This window comes from Terrapene carolina, unplaced genomic scaffold (genome assembly GCF_002925995.2).
Source record: "Terrapene carolina triunguis isolate 2854851 unplaced genomic scaffold, T_m_triunguis-2.0 Scaffold85, whole genome shotgun sequence".
In the NCBI taxonomy this organism is placed as follows: Eukaryota; Metazoa; Chordata; order Testudines; family Emydidae; genus Terrapene; species Terrapene triunguis.
In genome coordinates this window covers 13,787,289-13,805,106 of record NW_020664436.1, presented here as the reverse complement: position 1 = coordinate 13,805,106, position 17,818 = coordinate 13,787,289, and the positions used below count along the sequence as shown (strand labels likewise).

The following is a 17,818-nucleotide window of genomic DNA, read 5'->3' as shown; positions in this document are numbered from 1 at the left end:
ACTTTTTTGCTAGCAATGTGTGGGTGCTGAGCACTGTACCGGTGAGACCTACATCTTCCCTGGGACTTCTCCCAAAGTACATGTCAACCTGCCAGGCTAAATGAAGTGCTGCATCCTGACTGGGTTTCAGCCATGCTCGTTCACTGGCTCTGAACACTGTGCCCCAGACAAGCTTCCAAAAGGAAGCAGTAGTTTGGGGAGTGTGGTCAGGAAAGGATGAGTAGTGGGAAATTGACAAAAACAGGCAATTGCCTGGTATCCAGAATGTTCGGAGGTCCCTGAATCTATGCCAATTTCATGTACATGCAGTGTCTCTATGCAGGGGCACAAGTTTGTGAGGGTAATTGCGTTCCTACATATGAGTAAAGGTAAATTCTGATTCACACCTTGTTCCTACTGACTTCAGTCTGGTTGTATAGAATGTAAGTCAGGAGAATATGGCTCTAAATATTTTGCACTATCAGGTATTAGGGCCAAAGTGGAGAAATATATTTAAGGGCATCTTTTGAAATCTGAAATCTACCTTTGTCTCAGAATCAAATATTAATTTGTTCCTTTATGTTCTGAATTGTTCCAGCTCAACTTGTTTACCTTTATGTAACCCAGGGTACTGGGATGGGTGAGCGCAAGATGGGTTGGGAAGCAATGAGGTGACTCGGCCATAAATGTGGCCTCTTTTGTGCTTCACAACGTCTCTTTCTGTAATTTGTCCCCTAAACATTTGGGGTGAATTCTCCACTCTGTTACACAGGCGCCACCCCACTGAAGTTGTACCAGTGTCACTGAGAGGAGGACCAAGAGCTGTGTAAGTTGCAGTACAAATGCTACAGTCCAGTAAAGCAGAGAAAGAGACTTTGGGACTCGCATGGGGGAAAGGGCGCAATAAAATAAACGTTGAGGAAGAAGGTCAAAGGAAAAGGGAGGAGGCGATCCAGTCATGGGTAACTGACTGCAAGGGCACACCCCACAGGAAGGAGGAGTGAGAGGAGAAATCAGTCTTGCTTTCTCAAATAATAAAAGCAGAAGCCCGGTTGTTAGAAAGTGGGGAACAGCAGGGGGAACTCTGCATACTGTCTTCATAAACAAACAAAAGGCCTGAAGCAACACTAAAAGCCAGTGCTATTTCGAATGGGAGGAAAGTGTTCTCTGAAAACAATGCGGTAGAACAAATTGTGTGTGTTGGGGCTTACTGTTCTACACTACTTAGTGTGGGGATGTTTAATCTCTTTCAGGTCAGTTATATGGTTTGTTGGCCAGGAGAATGCTGAACCATCAGATCTGTACACAAAGGCAGTTTTACTTCTAACAGCGACTAGTGTAATAATGAGTGGCTCCTGCTCTGTATTGTACCTTCTTCCCCCTTTGAACTTACAATGTAAACTTGTGGAGTCATGGTGCATGTAGTTATGATTTTGTTTTCTATTATTGGACCTTGAAATGTTTAGGGGCAGCTACTGTTTTGTACGGAGTTCAGATTCAGGTTGTTACATGGGAGACACACAGTCTGCTCCTTATGGAGACTTTATTTTTGTTCTTTTTTGTTTGACGTTTATCTAAAATAATTTAAAAAAAAATTCAGACTGGAATTTGCCCATAGAAAGCAATCTAACTGGGAATACACTGAGACATCCTGCACCTATGCAAATCCCATTAGCTTTTAAGATTTCAGGCACACATTTAGCAAAGAACATTTGACTAGTTCCACTGACTTCAGTTCGGCTCTTCATATCCTTCTAGTTATGATAAAATACCTAGTTGATTGAGAGTCCTTTGTCTGTAGATGACATCTTTTCTACACTTGTCTTCACTGCAGAGTTAATTTGACTTATAACTTGAGTGTTGCGCCTAACTCGAGTCCCAGCCAAATGCCTTAACTCCAGTGTGGTGGGGCTTTTAAATTGGCTGGTCCTTCAGGGGGAATAGGCAGCTCATCAGCTGCCAACCCCGTCACTCTGTGCAGCTCAAATTGTTATTTCACAGTGTGGCTGCTCTCACTCAACCTAGACTAACTCGAAAGGAGTTAATGTGAGTGTAGCTAATTTGAATTAACTCTACAGTGTAGACAAAGCTTTAGGCCTTGTTGTCACGCTAAAAAAAGTATATTTTTTACGTTGCAGTAACTAACACACATGAGCTATCCTGAGGTAAACTAGCTGAGATCAGCACTATCCCCCACCTGTGGTTGACTTTGTTAGTTTATCTTGTGGTAAAAATAAAGTTCCTGGTCTTCACTGTGTTTTTTACCATGGGATAGTTCACACACGCTAATACCCTGAGGTAAAATAGGTACCTATTTTAGCTGTGAAGACAAGGTCCTAGGGCTTCTCTTCACGTACAGCGCTACAGCAGCGCGGCTGCACCAATGCAGTGCTTTAGTGAAGACACTCCTATGCCGATGGGAGAGCTTCTCCCATTGGCCTAGTTAATCCACCTCCCCAAGAGGCGGTAGCTGTGTTGACAGGAAAAGCCCTCCCGTCAACATAGTGCTGTGTATGTGGGCGGTTAAGTCAGTATAACTATGTTGCTCAAGGATGTGGATTTTTCACACCCCTGAGTGATGTAGTTATGTTAATCTAGGACTGTAGTGTAGACCTGGCCTTAGAGTCAGATGCAGGAGAGGATATTTCGTAAACACTATGCTGTACTATAACTGAGACCACTATTACTGGTTTGGCAGTGGAATCAGTGGACTGGATTTCTTTTGCTCTAAGATGAGGTATTGATATCTATTTAGTTTTTCGAATGGAAAACAAATGACTCCCTTTTATATTGTTGGAGAGTCAGCTGGCCTGAACAGATTGTTGGTGCACCGTGTGTGTTTGTGTGTCCCCACTACCAGGGGGGGAAGGGAGGGGGAGGGGGAGGGAGGGGGATGGATATGTGCTAATCCTGCCAAGCTTCCAGGTTGAGCAGTTGCCTTTGTAAGCAATGTGGTGGAGAGCAGAGGAGTGGTGCATTGTAGTCTGCTACAAAGCACTTTATTAATTATATAGTAAAGATTTATGAGCTCCCAGCCCCATAGAGCCCATTAATAAACGTGTCTTCAAACGGGTATTTTTTAAAGAAAAAATATATATTTGTTTGAACAATTGAATCCTTGTCTTTGTGTGTTATCATGGATGAGCAAGCTGTCACCTGCTCTGTGGCATTCATCCTAAAATGCTGCTTTGGATGTATCTCCTTACCCAACCCATTTAATGTGAAATCAGATAAACCCCAGAGACTAAATGGAAGGACTAGAGGCAGTAGGAATTCCTGTCAAGATACACCATACCTTCTGTACCCAGGCTAATAAGCAGCCCATTAATCAATGCATATTTTAAATAGATTAAGTTCCATTCAGCTTCACTGCAAACATGCAGGAGTTGTTTCATTTTGTTTCTCCCCAACACATGCCAAAAAGCAAAGATATATCATCCCGAGTCAGTAAAAGTGAAGAGCATTGACCCTTCCTCCCATCCCCCCCACATACCTTGATCCTGCAGTCAAATCTGCACAGATGGTCCCGTGTCTGTGCCGAGCCACATTTACTTCAGTAGGACTCCATGCAGACATAAGAGTCCACCCACCCGGATCAGGTCTCTCTGCCTGTGTTTATTTAATGTCTTGATGGAACAAAGACCAGACAGCCAGATTATTGTGGTAACCCACTGGCAGCCCAGACAGGAATCCTGACTAGGAAAACATAATGAGCTCATATTTGCTTACTCTGCTTCTGCCACTGTTGTCCTCTCTGCCTGTCCACCTAGTGATGGTCACCGGGACAAATGGCCTAATATAAGAGCCCATGTAAACCACCTTTTGGACCATATGATTCCTTTTTCGCACTGGGTCAAATGGGGATGTGTGGGTACTATAAAGCAAAACCACCCTTCTGCTACACACACCTGTGACCTCTTCCCCCTATTTCCAAATGATTTCCTGATTCTGACCTCACAGCAATGTGAATCCTGAGTAACTCCATTGAATTCAGTGAAGTTACACCACTATAAGTGCCATTGGAATCAGGCCCTGAATCTCCATAGGGAGGCATGTCCCACCTCCCATGAGATGAACCCAAATCTGCACCAATTACATAAAGAATTGGTGTTAACAATCACAGGCACACTGGAGACAATACAAACTAAATGCTTTATACAGAGGTGATACTAAATGAGTCACAAGCATGAGTTCCCATCAGGATGAGTTTTGGTTGTGCTCAACTGAACCCCTGTAGCACTAAAAATAACAGATAAGCACCGTTAATACATCTCCCCCTCTGACACAAAAATGGATGTATGCATTAACACACGGGCTTGACGCAAAACTCATTGGGTGACGTTCTTTGGTTTGTGCTATACAGGAGGTCAGACTAGATGATCATAATAGTCCCTTCCAGCCTTAAAGTCTATAACTCCATGAATATATAAAATTGCCAATGTACTAAGTAGCAAGATATACAGCTTTGCTCTCAGATTAAAAAATTTCAATGCTTGATCCTGCGATAGGATGAGAGCCTTTGGGGAAGTACCCAACGCCCTCTACTCCTAATGGAAGCGGGAGGTGCTGCACACCTTGCAAGTCAATCTCCTAATTTGCTACACTTTAGTTTTAAAAACAATTTCATCACTGTGGACTGGTTGAGTCAGGAGAAAAATTGGTATCACTTGTCACCAAATGAGGGTGATACTCCTTGAAGCTGAAAGGCTAGTGCTTTGTTATTTTATAACTGATTTCTTATAACCTGAACGTGCCAGGCTCTTGACAGAGTAGGTGCCATGGTACATTTCTAAATGCATGAGTAAAGCCCTCAGTGTTTTAGCAAAATTGGTTATTCCTTTATACTCTTATGCAAGAATTCTACCACTCTCTGGCATGGTGCTGTTTAATCGCCCGGCTAGGGTGACCAGATGTCCCGATTTTATAGGGAAAGTCCCGATATTCGGGGCTTTTTCTTATATAGGTACCTATTACCCCCAACACACTCCGTCCCGATTTTTCATACTTGCTATCTGGGCACCCTACTCCCGGCTGATTAACAGCTGGTCTCTCCCTTTGGTTGTCTCTGTGTGGGGCCACTGGACCAAGGTCACTCTTAGCTTTGCAATTTAGTCATGTCATTTCAAACGGCGCCTGTGCTGCATTTGTCTTTTGTCAGGCCACTGCCACATTTATCTATGCCAACTGGTCAGTCCTCTCTGGGTCTGTGTTGTCATTCATCACATGTCGATTTTACTCTTGATGATGCAGCTTCATCTAGGGCCTGATCCAAAGCCTGGAAAGATGCCCACTGAAGTCAGGCCTAGGATCACTGTCGCTCCCTGATGTCTTTTCGGCTTCACTGGTTCCTGCATGCTGGATTGTCAGGCATGGCCTCATTTGCTGGCTCAGAGTTTAGGAGTCACAGCATTGTTAGTTTGAAATCTCAAACCATTTGGCAAAAAGTTAACCTAGCATAGGGGGCTTGGAGACAAAGAGTCTGTCTCTCCCTGACTTGGCTTCTCTCTTTCTCTCTCTTTTCTGTTTCAATAACTTTACTGATATGACAAGGGCTACCGGTGTTGCCAAAGTGAATGCAGGATGGCAGGGCAGTTTTGACGGAGTTGATAGCAAATTTCTCCAGTGTCTCTGTTTTACATTACTGTCTGTTTCTGATCCGGTGGTTCAGTCTGCCATCCATTTTTAAAGCCTATTCCTACAGTCTGCCCTTATGGAGAACTCCTGTAGAATTTAATAGAAAGTGATAGATTTTCTGTCGGCATTTGTCTGTTTTTTGTTTTGTTTTTTTATTATCCTGTAGCATTTAATACACAGCTGTATCCTTGCCATAAATTTCTATGTGCTCATTCAAACAACCTATAGAAAGGGGGGGGGTCATTTTCCGTTAGATTCTGTGGATTCAATCCTGGCTCCATTGACGTCAATGGCAACATTTCCTATGGGTTTTTCAATTTTTCCCTAAGGGTCTTTTCTGCAGTCTCCCTCTTCTATCTGTAGCTTTGTCATGTAGGGTAGCAGTACTCACTGGTCTTTAGGTTAACGCGAATGGTTCATGACCAGGCCTCTTTCTCACAGAACTGCCTCACTGTAATTCATTCTCAAGTACTTCAGTCCAAAGCTTCTCTGAGTGCTCATATTGCCTCTTCTGTTGTGCCAATTGGCAGCACCTCGTTCCCTAGAAAGCAAACAACAAAAGTTCTAGGGACCAATTAAAAACACCTTTGAATAGTTTTGTGTGTCTTTGCAAGCAGCAAGTGGGGGAGAACCATTGTAGCAAGTGGTGAGCCGGAGCCGGTTCACACCAGTTCACGCGAATCGGTTGTTAAATTTAGAAGCCGGTTTAGAACCGGTTGTTAAAGGGGTGGGCAAACTCCGGCCCGCGGGCCACATCCGGCCCGCAGGACCATCCTGTCCAGCCCGCCTGAGCTCCCGGCTGGGGAGGGTCCCCCGGACCCTCCCCTGCCTTCCCCCCTCTCACAGAGCCCAGTGCCAGCGCTCTGGACCACTCCTGGGCAGCTCGGCAGCTCCTGCTGGATCAGATTCATGGTCCATATAGTCCACTATCCTGTCTGTGACAGTGGCCAGTGCCAGTTGCTACAGAGGGAGGCACTAGAAACCCTGAAGTGGGCAGTTATGGAATCATTTGCCCATAGAGTTTCTTTCTACCCCCTTGTTTAAAAGTTTGCTCATGCCCAGAAGCCTGCGGGTTTATATTTAGAGCAGCTGCCTCATTCTCCAAGGATCCTGAAGAGAACACAGTTAGTGATCATGTAATTAAAAACTGCTTTGAAATACAGGGGGCAGAAACAAGGTTGCACAGTCAGCCTTAATTTGGACTTTTCTAGTCATCTGTGCGCTTCATTTTAAAACTTCCTGCACATAGTTTTTGTATGGATAAGTATTTTAAATTGGGACTATCTAGGGTCCAGGATGGTTGTTTCAGATATAGCAGCTCTGTAGAGTAGCCACAGGTTTTTCACAGGGAAGGTGAATGGTGGGAGAAATTATCTCATCGGTGGTTAAAAATATTATTTTCAAACCTGCAGCCCCCTAAATCAGTGGGACAAGACATGCTTGTTTGCCTATTTTTCTGCCTGGTTTGCAAACATTAGTGGAAAATCAGACCTAATTCTGTTGTTTGCAAATGCAAATACTGGAAGGTCAATAGATTTTTAGCTTTTACCCAAACACCACCTTGGCAGTAGTTTAGTAGATATTTACATTGAACTTAAAATGAAGGCAGTTTTTGAGATTCCTCTAAATGATTTTATTTTGGTTTTAAAATAAAATCTGTGCACGATTATGCTGTATCCCTCCCCTGCTGGCACCAGGCTGAGTCCTTGCAGCCAAGAGAGCCAGTGTATGGTTTCATTCAGGCTGGCTGGCTGCTTCTCTCCCCTCCCCCAACCTCTCCTGGAAGAACACTGCAGTAGCTGTCAGCTAGAAAATAAACCAACCATGTTTCCCTCTCCCCCTCACCCTGTCTCTTTTACTGTATTAAGCCAGGAAGAAAAATATAACTGTTTTTTTCCCTCTGCCCGTGTAAGTCTCTCTCTCTCTGTTTCCCATCACCCTATACACCAGGGGTTCTCAAACTGGGGGTCGGGACCCCTCAGGGGGTCACAAGGTTATTACATGGGGGGTCGCGAGCTGTCAGCCTCCACCCCAAACCCTGCTTTGCATCCAGCATTTAGAATGGTGTTAAATATATAAAAAAGTGTTTTTAATTTATAAGGGAGTCGCACTCAGAGGCTTGCTCTGTGAAAAGGGTCACCAGTACAAAAGTTTGAGAACCACTGCTATACACACACCTTTCTTGCTTTCTTTCGCCATTAGGTTAGCACCCATATTTACAGCAATTAGTAGTACAGTAGAAGCGTTCCACACTGCATCAGCTTTGTCTATACTGGCCTTTTTTCTAAAACACTTCAACCGCTGCACTGACCTCACCAGCAGCGGTGCCACTAACATAAACCGTATGCAGGGAACTGCTGGTATTTGAACCGCTAGGCCCTCTCACCAAGCAGTACTGAGTATTACTATGTCATGCCTACCACTGCTGCAGCTGCAATGGTGCGAGTGCCCCAGTGAGAGAGTTTCTGGAAAAATTCTAGCATAGAAGCTATGGTGGTGATAACCAAATTAGAGCACAATTGCTGCAGGCATAGTTCTACGCTGTTTCCTTAACCAGTGCATACAGGAAATGTTTGATCCCCCTAACCATCCTATAATAATGAAGGGGGAGATTTTCAAAGGCACAGATAATAGTTGGATACCTAGCTCCCATTGCCTTTTCATGGAAGTTGGCACAAAGGACAGGTTGGCAGCCATTTGAAATTGTCCCCCAAAGTAATTTAGATTCCCTAATGGGGGCAGGCTATGGCACGGGCTGGCTAGCATTGTTCCCAGAGAAAAAAAATCAATCCACATTAGTCAAGGGAACCCCTGGTAAAACCGTAGTAGAACATGTTAGGCCAGTTTCACCAGCAGACCCTGATCCTGCTGCAAAAACTTCTGCATGCCAGTAAATGTATGCACATGAGTAAAGCATGCACAGAGGTGTTTGCAAACTGGGGCTATCTCGTGTCCTGGGTCTTAGTGACTTGGTGCTTTATATTCAGAGTTAAGCAAACCCAAACCTTCATGTCTTCAGGTTCTCTCTCTCTTACCGCTTTCTATTTAAGAGGGTTGAATATATTACGTGTGTGTAGAGGTCTCTTTTGGAGACGGAGCAGAAATGAGAGGAATTAACTATGCTAACATAACTTGACAATTCATGTACTCTTTAGGTTCTCAGAGACGAAGACTCATCCCGGCTTTGTCACTTGATGCAACCTCCCCGGTAAGGAAACCTGCCAACAGCCCAGGGGTTCGTTGGGTAGATGGCCCACTGCGAAGTGCACAGAGGGGGATGGGTGAACCCTTTGAGATCAAAGTCTATGAGATAGATGATGTGGAGAGACTCCAACGGCGACGAGGAGGGGACAGCAAGGTGAGTGCACCTCAAAGGACTGATTTCCATTTCGATCCTAAAGGCCTGATTCTGAAAGGTGATGAGCAACTTCTGGGATCCGCTCAGCATCTCACAGGATCAGGTGCCAAATAAACAAAACTTGAAGCTCATAGGTGAGCAGCTGCAAACCAAGGTGGCTTTTTTTTTTTTTATGAGAAACTTCCATGTATGCCTGTCACATGCTCAGTGATCCTCATCTTGATTGACCTCTGTGCCCTGCCACCATCTCTGTTTGGGAGAGTGGGTGATTGTGCTTTTGCTCATTGTGGCTCTTAGGTGTGGAATTTGCTCTCCCCCGACATCCTCCCACGCTCATCCCTCTCATCTTTTAAAAAGCATCTGGAAAGTCTTAAGAGTCAGATCCTCAACTGGTGTAAATTGGTGAAGCACCTTTGAAGTCAATGGAGCTACACATGTACACCAGCTATGGAGTTTTCTGTGATAATCTCTCTTGACCTTTGTCTACAACCCTCCCCATCCTTTTTTAATCATGTCACATTATTTGGCTTTTCTCCGTTTGTTTTATTGTAGTTTCATAATGAGTTAGATTGTACATTATTTTAAATTGTTGTTCAGCACCCTAAATATCTGATGCTTTCAAAATACAAGTATTAATTATAGTTTATTAGAGTTTGTCAAAAATGCAAATATGTTCACAAAACTGTTTCCTTTTTTGTTGAATGTTTTTGAAATTTGATTTTTATCAGTTCTCTTTACTATAGAATTGCAATATTGTATCTATTACTTACATAGCACGTAGATATGCATTGTGGTTTAACACAGCTGGAGATGGATTTCCTTCTCTGATGAGCTTAATTGTTTGCTCAAAACGTGATGTCCTTATTAAAAAAAAAAAAAAAAACAAAAAAAAAATAAACTTCTAATGAAATGAATTGTAGCAACTTTTTTGCTTGAATTAATTTGGATTTCAAGATGTTGCCCATTATTAAGAAATTATAGCTATTATTAGCTTTTGCTGCTCTGTCTGTATATCCTAGCCTCGTTTGTGAAGAACAAAAACCAAACCAACCGAACAAAAAAGAAAACCACCTATTATTCTGGCCAGTGACTATACCTACTTCCATGTTAAGTGGTTTGTGGTTATTATTGACTGGAAAATTGACTGAATCCAGCATGGATTTTTCTTCCCCTTTTCACCTATTCTTTCCCTTCTTCTTTTTCCTGGTTGGCAGGAGCTGATATGCTTCAATGCCAAGCTGAAAATCCTGGAGCATCGCCAGCAGAGGATTGCTGAGGTCAGGGCCAAGTACGAGTGGTTAATGAGGGAACTGGAGGTGACCAAACAGTACCTGATGCTGGATCCTAATAAATGGCTTAGTGAATGTAAGGACTTGGTTTTATTGCCTGTATTCATAAGTGCCCTCGGTTTATTTCATTGAGGGGAAGCAGAAAGATTGAGTGATGCTGAGGCTGTGATGTGAGCTAGTATATTTGTAAACTAAATTGAACTGATGTGACCTAGGGGCCAGAGCTAGATTGACTGTATTTCTAGAACTATTTCCACATAATTCCTATTAAATGTTGACAATAGAACTGAACAATCCTATGCGCCTAGGAGCTGAATACTGGAATGGTACAGCATTGTAATAGTGAATATTGCTATTGCCAGATTAACACTCATGTGTCTCAGTCCACAGCTCCAGAAAATGAGATTTTTAAATTTATTTATTTATTAATTTTTGGCCTCAGACATATGTCTGAGTGTATAATGTGTATGTATAATAAATCTACTATCCTTCTGCCAAATAACACTATGAAGCAAATTTGTCTTTTGACTCTAATGGAATTGCATCCAGGATTAATTTGGCCCATTATTTATAGCTAGAAATGGCTAAAGTTCATAGAATTTAGTCTTAAAAGGAATTCACTATTCTAGCCTCAAACCAAGGAGGACTTAAATAAATAAAAGTAAAAGCCTAGAAGAAAAAGATTAAAAGAACTGCAATGAACATGCAAAAATCCACACTTGCAAGCAGATGAGTGATGATCAGGTTTGGTCTACACTTAAAACTTATACCAGCATAGCTGTGTCAGTTAGGGGTGTGAAAAACCAGATCCCCTGGTGACATAGCAATGCTGACAAAAACCCCAGTGTATACACGGCTGTGCTGATAGAAGAGGGCTTCTGTCAAAGTCTCTGACATCATTAGGGGAGACGGTGTTCCTGCACCAGCAGAAAAATTCCTTGTGTTGGTGTATGTTGCATCTACACTAGGGAGCAAGGCTGACAAAGATATGCAAACTTAGGCTTTGTAGTGTAGACATAGCTTCAAACACTGTAGGGGTAGTGGTGTGTGTGTGTGTCTATATCTATATCTATATATTAAAAAATTGAATCCAGTTTTATTTGGGGTAGTTGCTACATGTAATTGTTACAAGCCAATGGGACTTTTGTTGCAGCAGTTGCTTTTGAAAAGTTCTAATTTTCCCTTTGCTAAGTGCAGCAGATAACATTACCACAGAATGTGCAGTGTTTGGTACGCTTGACAGTGGGAGTCTTGTGACAGTTGTAGAAATGTCATCTAGTTACCAAGGGCATACAAACAGTTTTGAAGGTGACCACTGGAAGTTTGCACAGATCAACATTCACTTAGTCATTTGCTCTGTTGCTTCCATTTCCCATTTGAGAAACAAGGCAATCCTCAGGCATTGTACAGACTCCAGACCTTAGGAGTGATGTTCAGGTGATGGAGATTAGTCAGATTCCCTCAGATCTACCTTCACCCACACTACTGCTGTGCAAGGGAATCCAAGCTCTCTTAATGTATGTTCTTAGGAGCCATAAAACGTTGCAAGTTAAGTTAGCCCACAACCTACTTTAACATACGCTTTCCAACATGTAATACTCACTTACCAATGGGGAAAACAGGTGTAAGCAGGTCTAGGGGATTCAAAGCATAAGAAAGTGTAAGGCCCCAAATTCAGCGAAGCACATGCCTAAAGTCTAAATCTATCCCTATTCAGCAAAGCACTTACCAAAGTCAATGGGACTTAAGCACAGGTGCTGAATGGGGATGGACTGAAGCAGGGCCTGAGTATAAGGGGGACTAAATTAATGTACATGGGTCTAACTTACCCTACACATCACTTCTGAATTTGGTTCCATGGGGTTCCACCTGCATATTTCATACGGGATCAAAAGTTAACGTGGAAAGTGAAACGCACACATTCATGCCTCAGACTAATCAATGGAAAGTACTTACAGTGAGCATTGTGGTTGTTATAGAGTATTTGGGGGAGAGCATACGGCTCTGTGACGATGTGGTACAACAACAGTAATCAGTGATTCTGGAGCAGATGGGAGAGCATGACACTAGATGAAGGAACTGCTGTTAATATTTAATATGCTACTGTACTATTTTCACGCTCATTGAATATGAAATGCAGCTTTAAATGAAAATGCAAACCTAGAGTTGATAATGTATACAACAGGCTTGGGTCAGGCCCATCTGTCCCAGTAATCTGTGCTGGGTTTTGTCCACTGTCCCCACTAATTTATTTCCTTTCTCACAGTTGACCTGGAGCAGGTATTCGAGTTGGATTCCCTGGAGTATTTGGAGGCCCTGGAGTGCGTGACTGAGCGTCTGGAAAACCGTGTCAACTTCTGTAAGGCCCACCTCATGATGATCACCTGCTTTGATATCACTTCCAGACGTCGATAAAGGACCAACCTCGAGAAAATTTCAAACTACTACCCCCCCCCGCTCCTTTTGAACAGCACCCCAAAGACAACAGAATGAGGATGAAGGTTGGTGTCAAGTTTTGACTCTGTGAGAGAAGAGATTTTCTTTATAACACCGAAGAATAGTATTAAAAAAAACAAATATGCGATGAACGCAACAATACTGAGACGTAAGAATGCCGATTTTCCTAGCCTGAAAGAGCACTTTTAAGGACATGTTTGTAAATAAGAACTGCTGGCAGAAGTGACTTCTTCCCCTGTGTTAGCTGAGGGAGGGGAAGGGATGGTTGTAGGACGGACTGCTGTTGAGAGCTTCATAAAAAAAATATTACAGAGAAAGACTATTTAAGTGCCTTGCAAATCTTTATTATCCAAACATTTATGTTCATACTTTCTTGTGTACATATGGTGCTAGTCAAAGGAAACAAAATCAAACATTTTTGAAATGTATTTACAGCTTGTTTTTCCTCTCGGTGTTTTCTCCTGTTTCAGACTTGCTGTTTCTAAGTAACTTGTGTTTGTAGAGATATTTCCTAATCAGTACAGCATATGAATAAATGTTAACTGTCTTTTATCTTTACCGGAGTAAGGCCACTCAAAGAGAACATTACCTCTCCCAGATGGTTTGAAAACTGTTTCTGGCAGTGAGTGAGGTTAGATTGCACCCTCTTTGCTCTTAAAGTGTTTTATCTGTTAAAGAACATTGTGAATATTACTGTTGGTAGAGTTTTACATGGTACCATGGAAGAGGAGAAAGAAAACTATTGCAAAGCAACTACTGCAATATGCCTTTCAGTTGATGTAACTCTACCATTTGTTCTCCTTTTTGCTATACTCTTAGCCTTGTACTGGTGATGCCAGAGATATGGTTGATGAGACACTTTCCTCTCAACCCCCTATTTTCAGGTACTAATAACTTTCTGGAAAATTACCCTTTAGACTGAGGTTCTCATGCTTACCAGTCCAAAACTGAATGATTTTTTTGGAGGGGAGGAGATGAAATATCTGGTGACATTTAATTTGATCATTTCTTGAGTTATCCCATTTTTAAAACATTTTTCATCTGCTTTTTTTGTGATGGATCATTCCAGAGTCAGGGCTATAACTGAGGGGCACATGCTCTGCTCAGCTGTAATTGCTCAAGAAATAAACATAGCTTATAAATGAGTGGACACAGCATTTTGGGCATGGGGCGTACATCCCTTTCCATACCAAATTAAGTGCCAAATCTTAGCCCCACTAACGTCAATGGGTCCCAGCTCTGCATGTGCGAAGAAATGCTGTTGTATTTATTTCAATGCATATATGAGCACTTCAATTTTATTTATTTTATAACACATTGAATTATTTGGCACAGTGTTTTTTGTTTGTTGAAATAAGCACACGCACAAATTCCGCTCTCAGTTACACCTGGGCAACCCTGTTGTAGTCAGTGGAGTTATCTGGGAGAAAATAAGGGCAGAATTTAACCTATATTCCAATATGCCTCTAATCAATGATTTAGAAACTCAGTCACATTCTATATATAATAGTTATACATAATACCTCCTATATAACATTATTAGTGTATTACCTATGGGCCTGTTAATGTCCATGGTGAAGTTCCCATTGACTTCAGTGGTGCAGGTTTGGATGTTGATTCTGCAGTGAACTCCATGCAAGGGGACTTTTGGACAGGGCCCGACTGAAGGAGCTTCACACGGGCACAGGGGCCCGCCTACGTAGAGCTCTTTCCAGGATCAGGGCCTTAGGCTGAAAGCTCTTTGGGACTCAAGATGTCTTACTTTGTGGGCTTGATGCTTCCTGGACACATACATCAAGCCCTTTGTTTGTAATGCATCAAGCAAACGGATGGCACTAAGCAAAGGATTAATAACTAACAGAAAACTCTACACATGCGCATGAAACAATTACTGTGGATTTCATAAACTGGAGATTCCTAATGTGTGCGCATATGAAATCCCAGCTATTCTGTTGTATTACTCTAGCTTTATGCATTTGCATAAACTCTGTTCATCGAGCAGGGAGTGGCTGGGAAGCATAATTATTTCTCAGTTGAAAACAAGTTGCGTGATGTTGGTATCTTGCGTGTGTACACAATAATGTTAGGGAGCTACAGATAGATTACAAATGGAAAGCAGTATGTTAAAAGCTAGCAAATACTAGATGCAGACAAAGTCATATCACATGGAGATATACCTATCTCACAGAGCTGGAAGGGACCTTGAAAGGTGATCGAGTCCAGTCCCCTACCTTCACAGCAGGACCAAGTACCGTCCCTGACAGATTTTTGCCCCAGATCCCTAAATGGCCCCCTCAAGAATTGAACTCCCAACCCTGGGTTTAGCAGGCCTAATGCTCAAACTGCTGAGCTATCCCTCCCCGCAAAAGGTCATGGGGTCTAGCTCCCTGCCTTGACTAGCAGAACCAAGTACTGATTTTGCCCTGATCCCTAAGTGGCCCCCTCAAGGATTGAACTTGCAACCCTGGGTTTAGTAGGCTAATGCTCAAACCACTGAGCTATAGGTTGGCAAATAGCAAACACACATCTTAATACCTGACGTCTGAATTGGTGAGTAGACTGTACTGTCTTCGGGCCCCCAAACTTTCACATATTGTCACATTTTGCAGATCACTTGTATGGATTTAAGCTTCTGTACATCGTTTTTCATCACCTGGGTGTGCACGTCAGCTACATAGTACAGTCCCAGTTACCTGCAATATTTAGGCTCAGTGATCATGAAAGTTACTGTCTTGAATGCTATGACCATATGTTTAGCAGTGTTACCGCTGTAGATTCTAAGACATTACAAAGAAGTCTTCCATTCATCTAACATGTTTGCAGTATTGCTGTAGCCATGTAGGATATGAGAGAGACAAGGGCGTTGAGGTAATGTCCTTTATTGGACCAAGTTCTGTTGGTGAAAGAGATGAGCTTTTGGGCTCCACCAGTCTGAGTTTCCAGCTCTGAAGAAGAGTTCTGCGGAGCTTGACGGTATCTCTAGCAATCCTTTTAAATGATATATTATACTAGCTTAACTTTGTTAGTCACAATGGGCCAAATTCATCCTTCATGTAGCTCCAATGAAGTCAATGCAGTTACATCAAGGATGAACTTGGCCTTTTGGCTAAGATCAAGTGTTTTATCTACTGAGTGTAATCACAGAGCTTACAAATACTTTACTTATGGTACAAAGACTTAGTTAATGAGGATTAACAATTCTACCACACATCAGTATTGCATGCGAAAATATATAGTCATTTCTTTGTAGCATATATGGGCCTGCTTCAAGGTCTACTACTGTACTTTTGAGAATTAATGCATAAAGGGGAATGAAAATCTGCCACAATTTTACATCTGAAGCATTTCTGCCTAGGTGAAAATAGCTTATTATTTTGGAATTCACTTGCCTCTATTTTTATATTTCAGATATCATTGTAGGACACAAAATGGATCATTCAGAAATATTTATTACCTTATTACTGGAATACCCAAAAAATTCTACAAGCCGCACCCTGGCAATCCCACACTTTTTAGCAGGTGCCTACATAAATGCTACTCTTACCTTGATTTTAAAAGACAATAGGAAGTATCTTACTTCTCCATGTGCAACTTAATAGAATGCCAGGATTTGCATACTAGAACATCTTTTCAAATGAATGGAATGACAGGATGTGAGCAAGCACATCCAGCCATCCTGGATATGTGCATTCGCTGGATGTTTCAGGTATAGCAACTACCAGTTGAATGTAGCAATGTTGGCTGTAATTAGGTTTCAAAGGGAACATTCCGTTAACATGAATGGGAGGTGGTCACAGTTCTCTAATTTCAGGTTTCTAAGTGAGGACTGAAAGAGACATCAAGGTCCTGGCTTGCATTGCCATGGCTGTCCCTGGCACTGGAAGGATAAGACATTTTGGGTCTAATTCTGAAATCACTCACACTCATATACATCCACTACCTCTTTATTTATGTTTGTGTGGGTAAGATCAGACCAGCGCTTTTCTTTTCTTAAATCAAAATCAGACCTGGAAACCCCTGACTTTGGGGAAGTTTGAATCTGATCTGAATGTGGACACCTCAGCTGCTCCCCTATGTTCTAGAATAATGGGCCACATTAAAAACCGAGATCCAAATGGGAGAGGACGTTGTGGAAGGCTGGAGTGATCACTTTAGATACTGGAGAGCATACCAAAGGTTATGGAAAACCCAGTATTTTTGAATGATTCATTCAGATCTAAGCAGTGTTCCCACTATTTTTTTCCACCCATGTGCAGCATATCGAGGTAATGTGTGCATGTGCGCCACCAGTAGAAACCAAAAACCTAGATATAAAATATATTTTCAAAAAGTTACCATAGGGATAATTACTCCAACCAGGACAGGTTAGGCATTTTAGAACTCACAGAATTAAATTTAAGGGTAAGAGAGAGATAAAAATTATGAAATGCATTGACCAGTCAAAAAAACTAAAATAACACACTTTAAAAGAAGTATCTAGTAGTAACAACAACACTAATACAAGTATGTGTGAAAGACAGTGTGTGTGTGAGAGAGAGACGCGCATTGCCCCTTTAAGTAGATTGGGCACAGCAGCAGCTGGCAGCAAGCTCCCTCCATCCTGAACCCTGTTGTGTGTCCCCCCACCACTGTGTGAAGAATAGGGTACAAGGGCAGGGGGAGGGGGACAGTCTGACATCAGCACTCTGACCTCCCACCCCCCCAAGCAGGAGGCTCCCGGGAGCAGCACCTGAAGTGTACGGCACTTGATAGCCTGCTAGGCGGCCACCCAGCCGCGCAGCTTAGAGAGAACTTAGGCTGTAAGCAAGGATTACGTGGAGGAAATGTAAGCAAAAACTGATACTGGTCCTGTACTTTCCTAAAGCAATACTGTATGGTTATAATGGGCCTGAGTCACCTCTTATCTACAGAGGTATAACAGAAGAGCAACTCCATTAAAGTCACTAGAGTTACAGCTGTGTAAAAACTGGTTAAGGAAAATAAGTCTCCTTGTAGCTTCTTCAAGTGCCCACTGACTTACTGCACTGCCAGCTGTAAAAATGGAGAGGATTCTTCTTTTCTTTCCTCTCCTCGTGTGACACAGCTTGATCCTGCAAGGATT

The 17,818-nt window shown here is 42.4% G+C and overlaps 1 protein-coding gene across 2 annotated transcripts in view; it reads left to right on the top strand.

Annotated features, from left to right (window-relative positions):
* The window catches only part of KIF26B (kinesin family member 26B), a 403,870-nt gene extending 389,960 nt beyond the window's left edge, over positions 1 to 13,910 (top strand). Inside the window, exons 13-15 of one of the 2 annotated variants that reach the window (XM_024210254.2) lie at positions 8,769 to 8,821; positions 10,186 to 10,336; positions 12,527 to 13,910. In XM_024210254.2, the coding sequence (XP_024066022.1) occupies positions 8,769 to 8,821; positions 10,186 to 10,336; positions 12,527 to 12,675 (353 nt within the window). In that variant the 3' untranslated portion in view covers positions 12,676 to 13,910. Of the gene's footprint in view, positions 1 to 8,768; positions 8,972 to 10,185; positions 10,337 to 12,526 lie in introns of both variants that reach the window. The other variant, XM_024210253.2, reaches the window with a different exon arrangement.
* Positions 13,911 to 17,818: the final 3,908 nt, after the last annotated feature.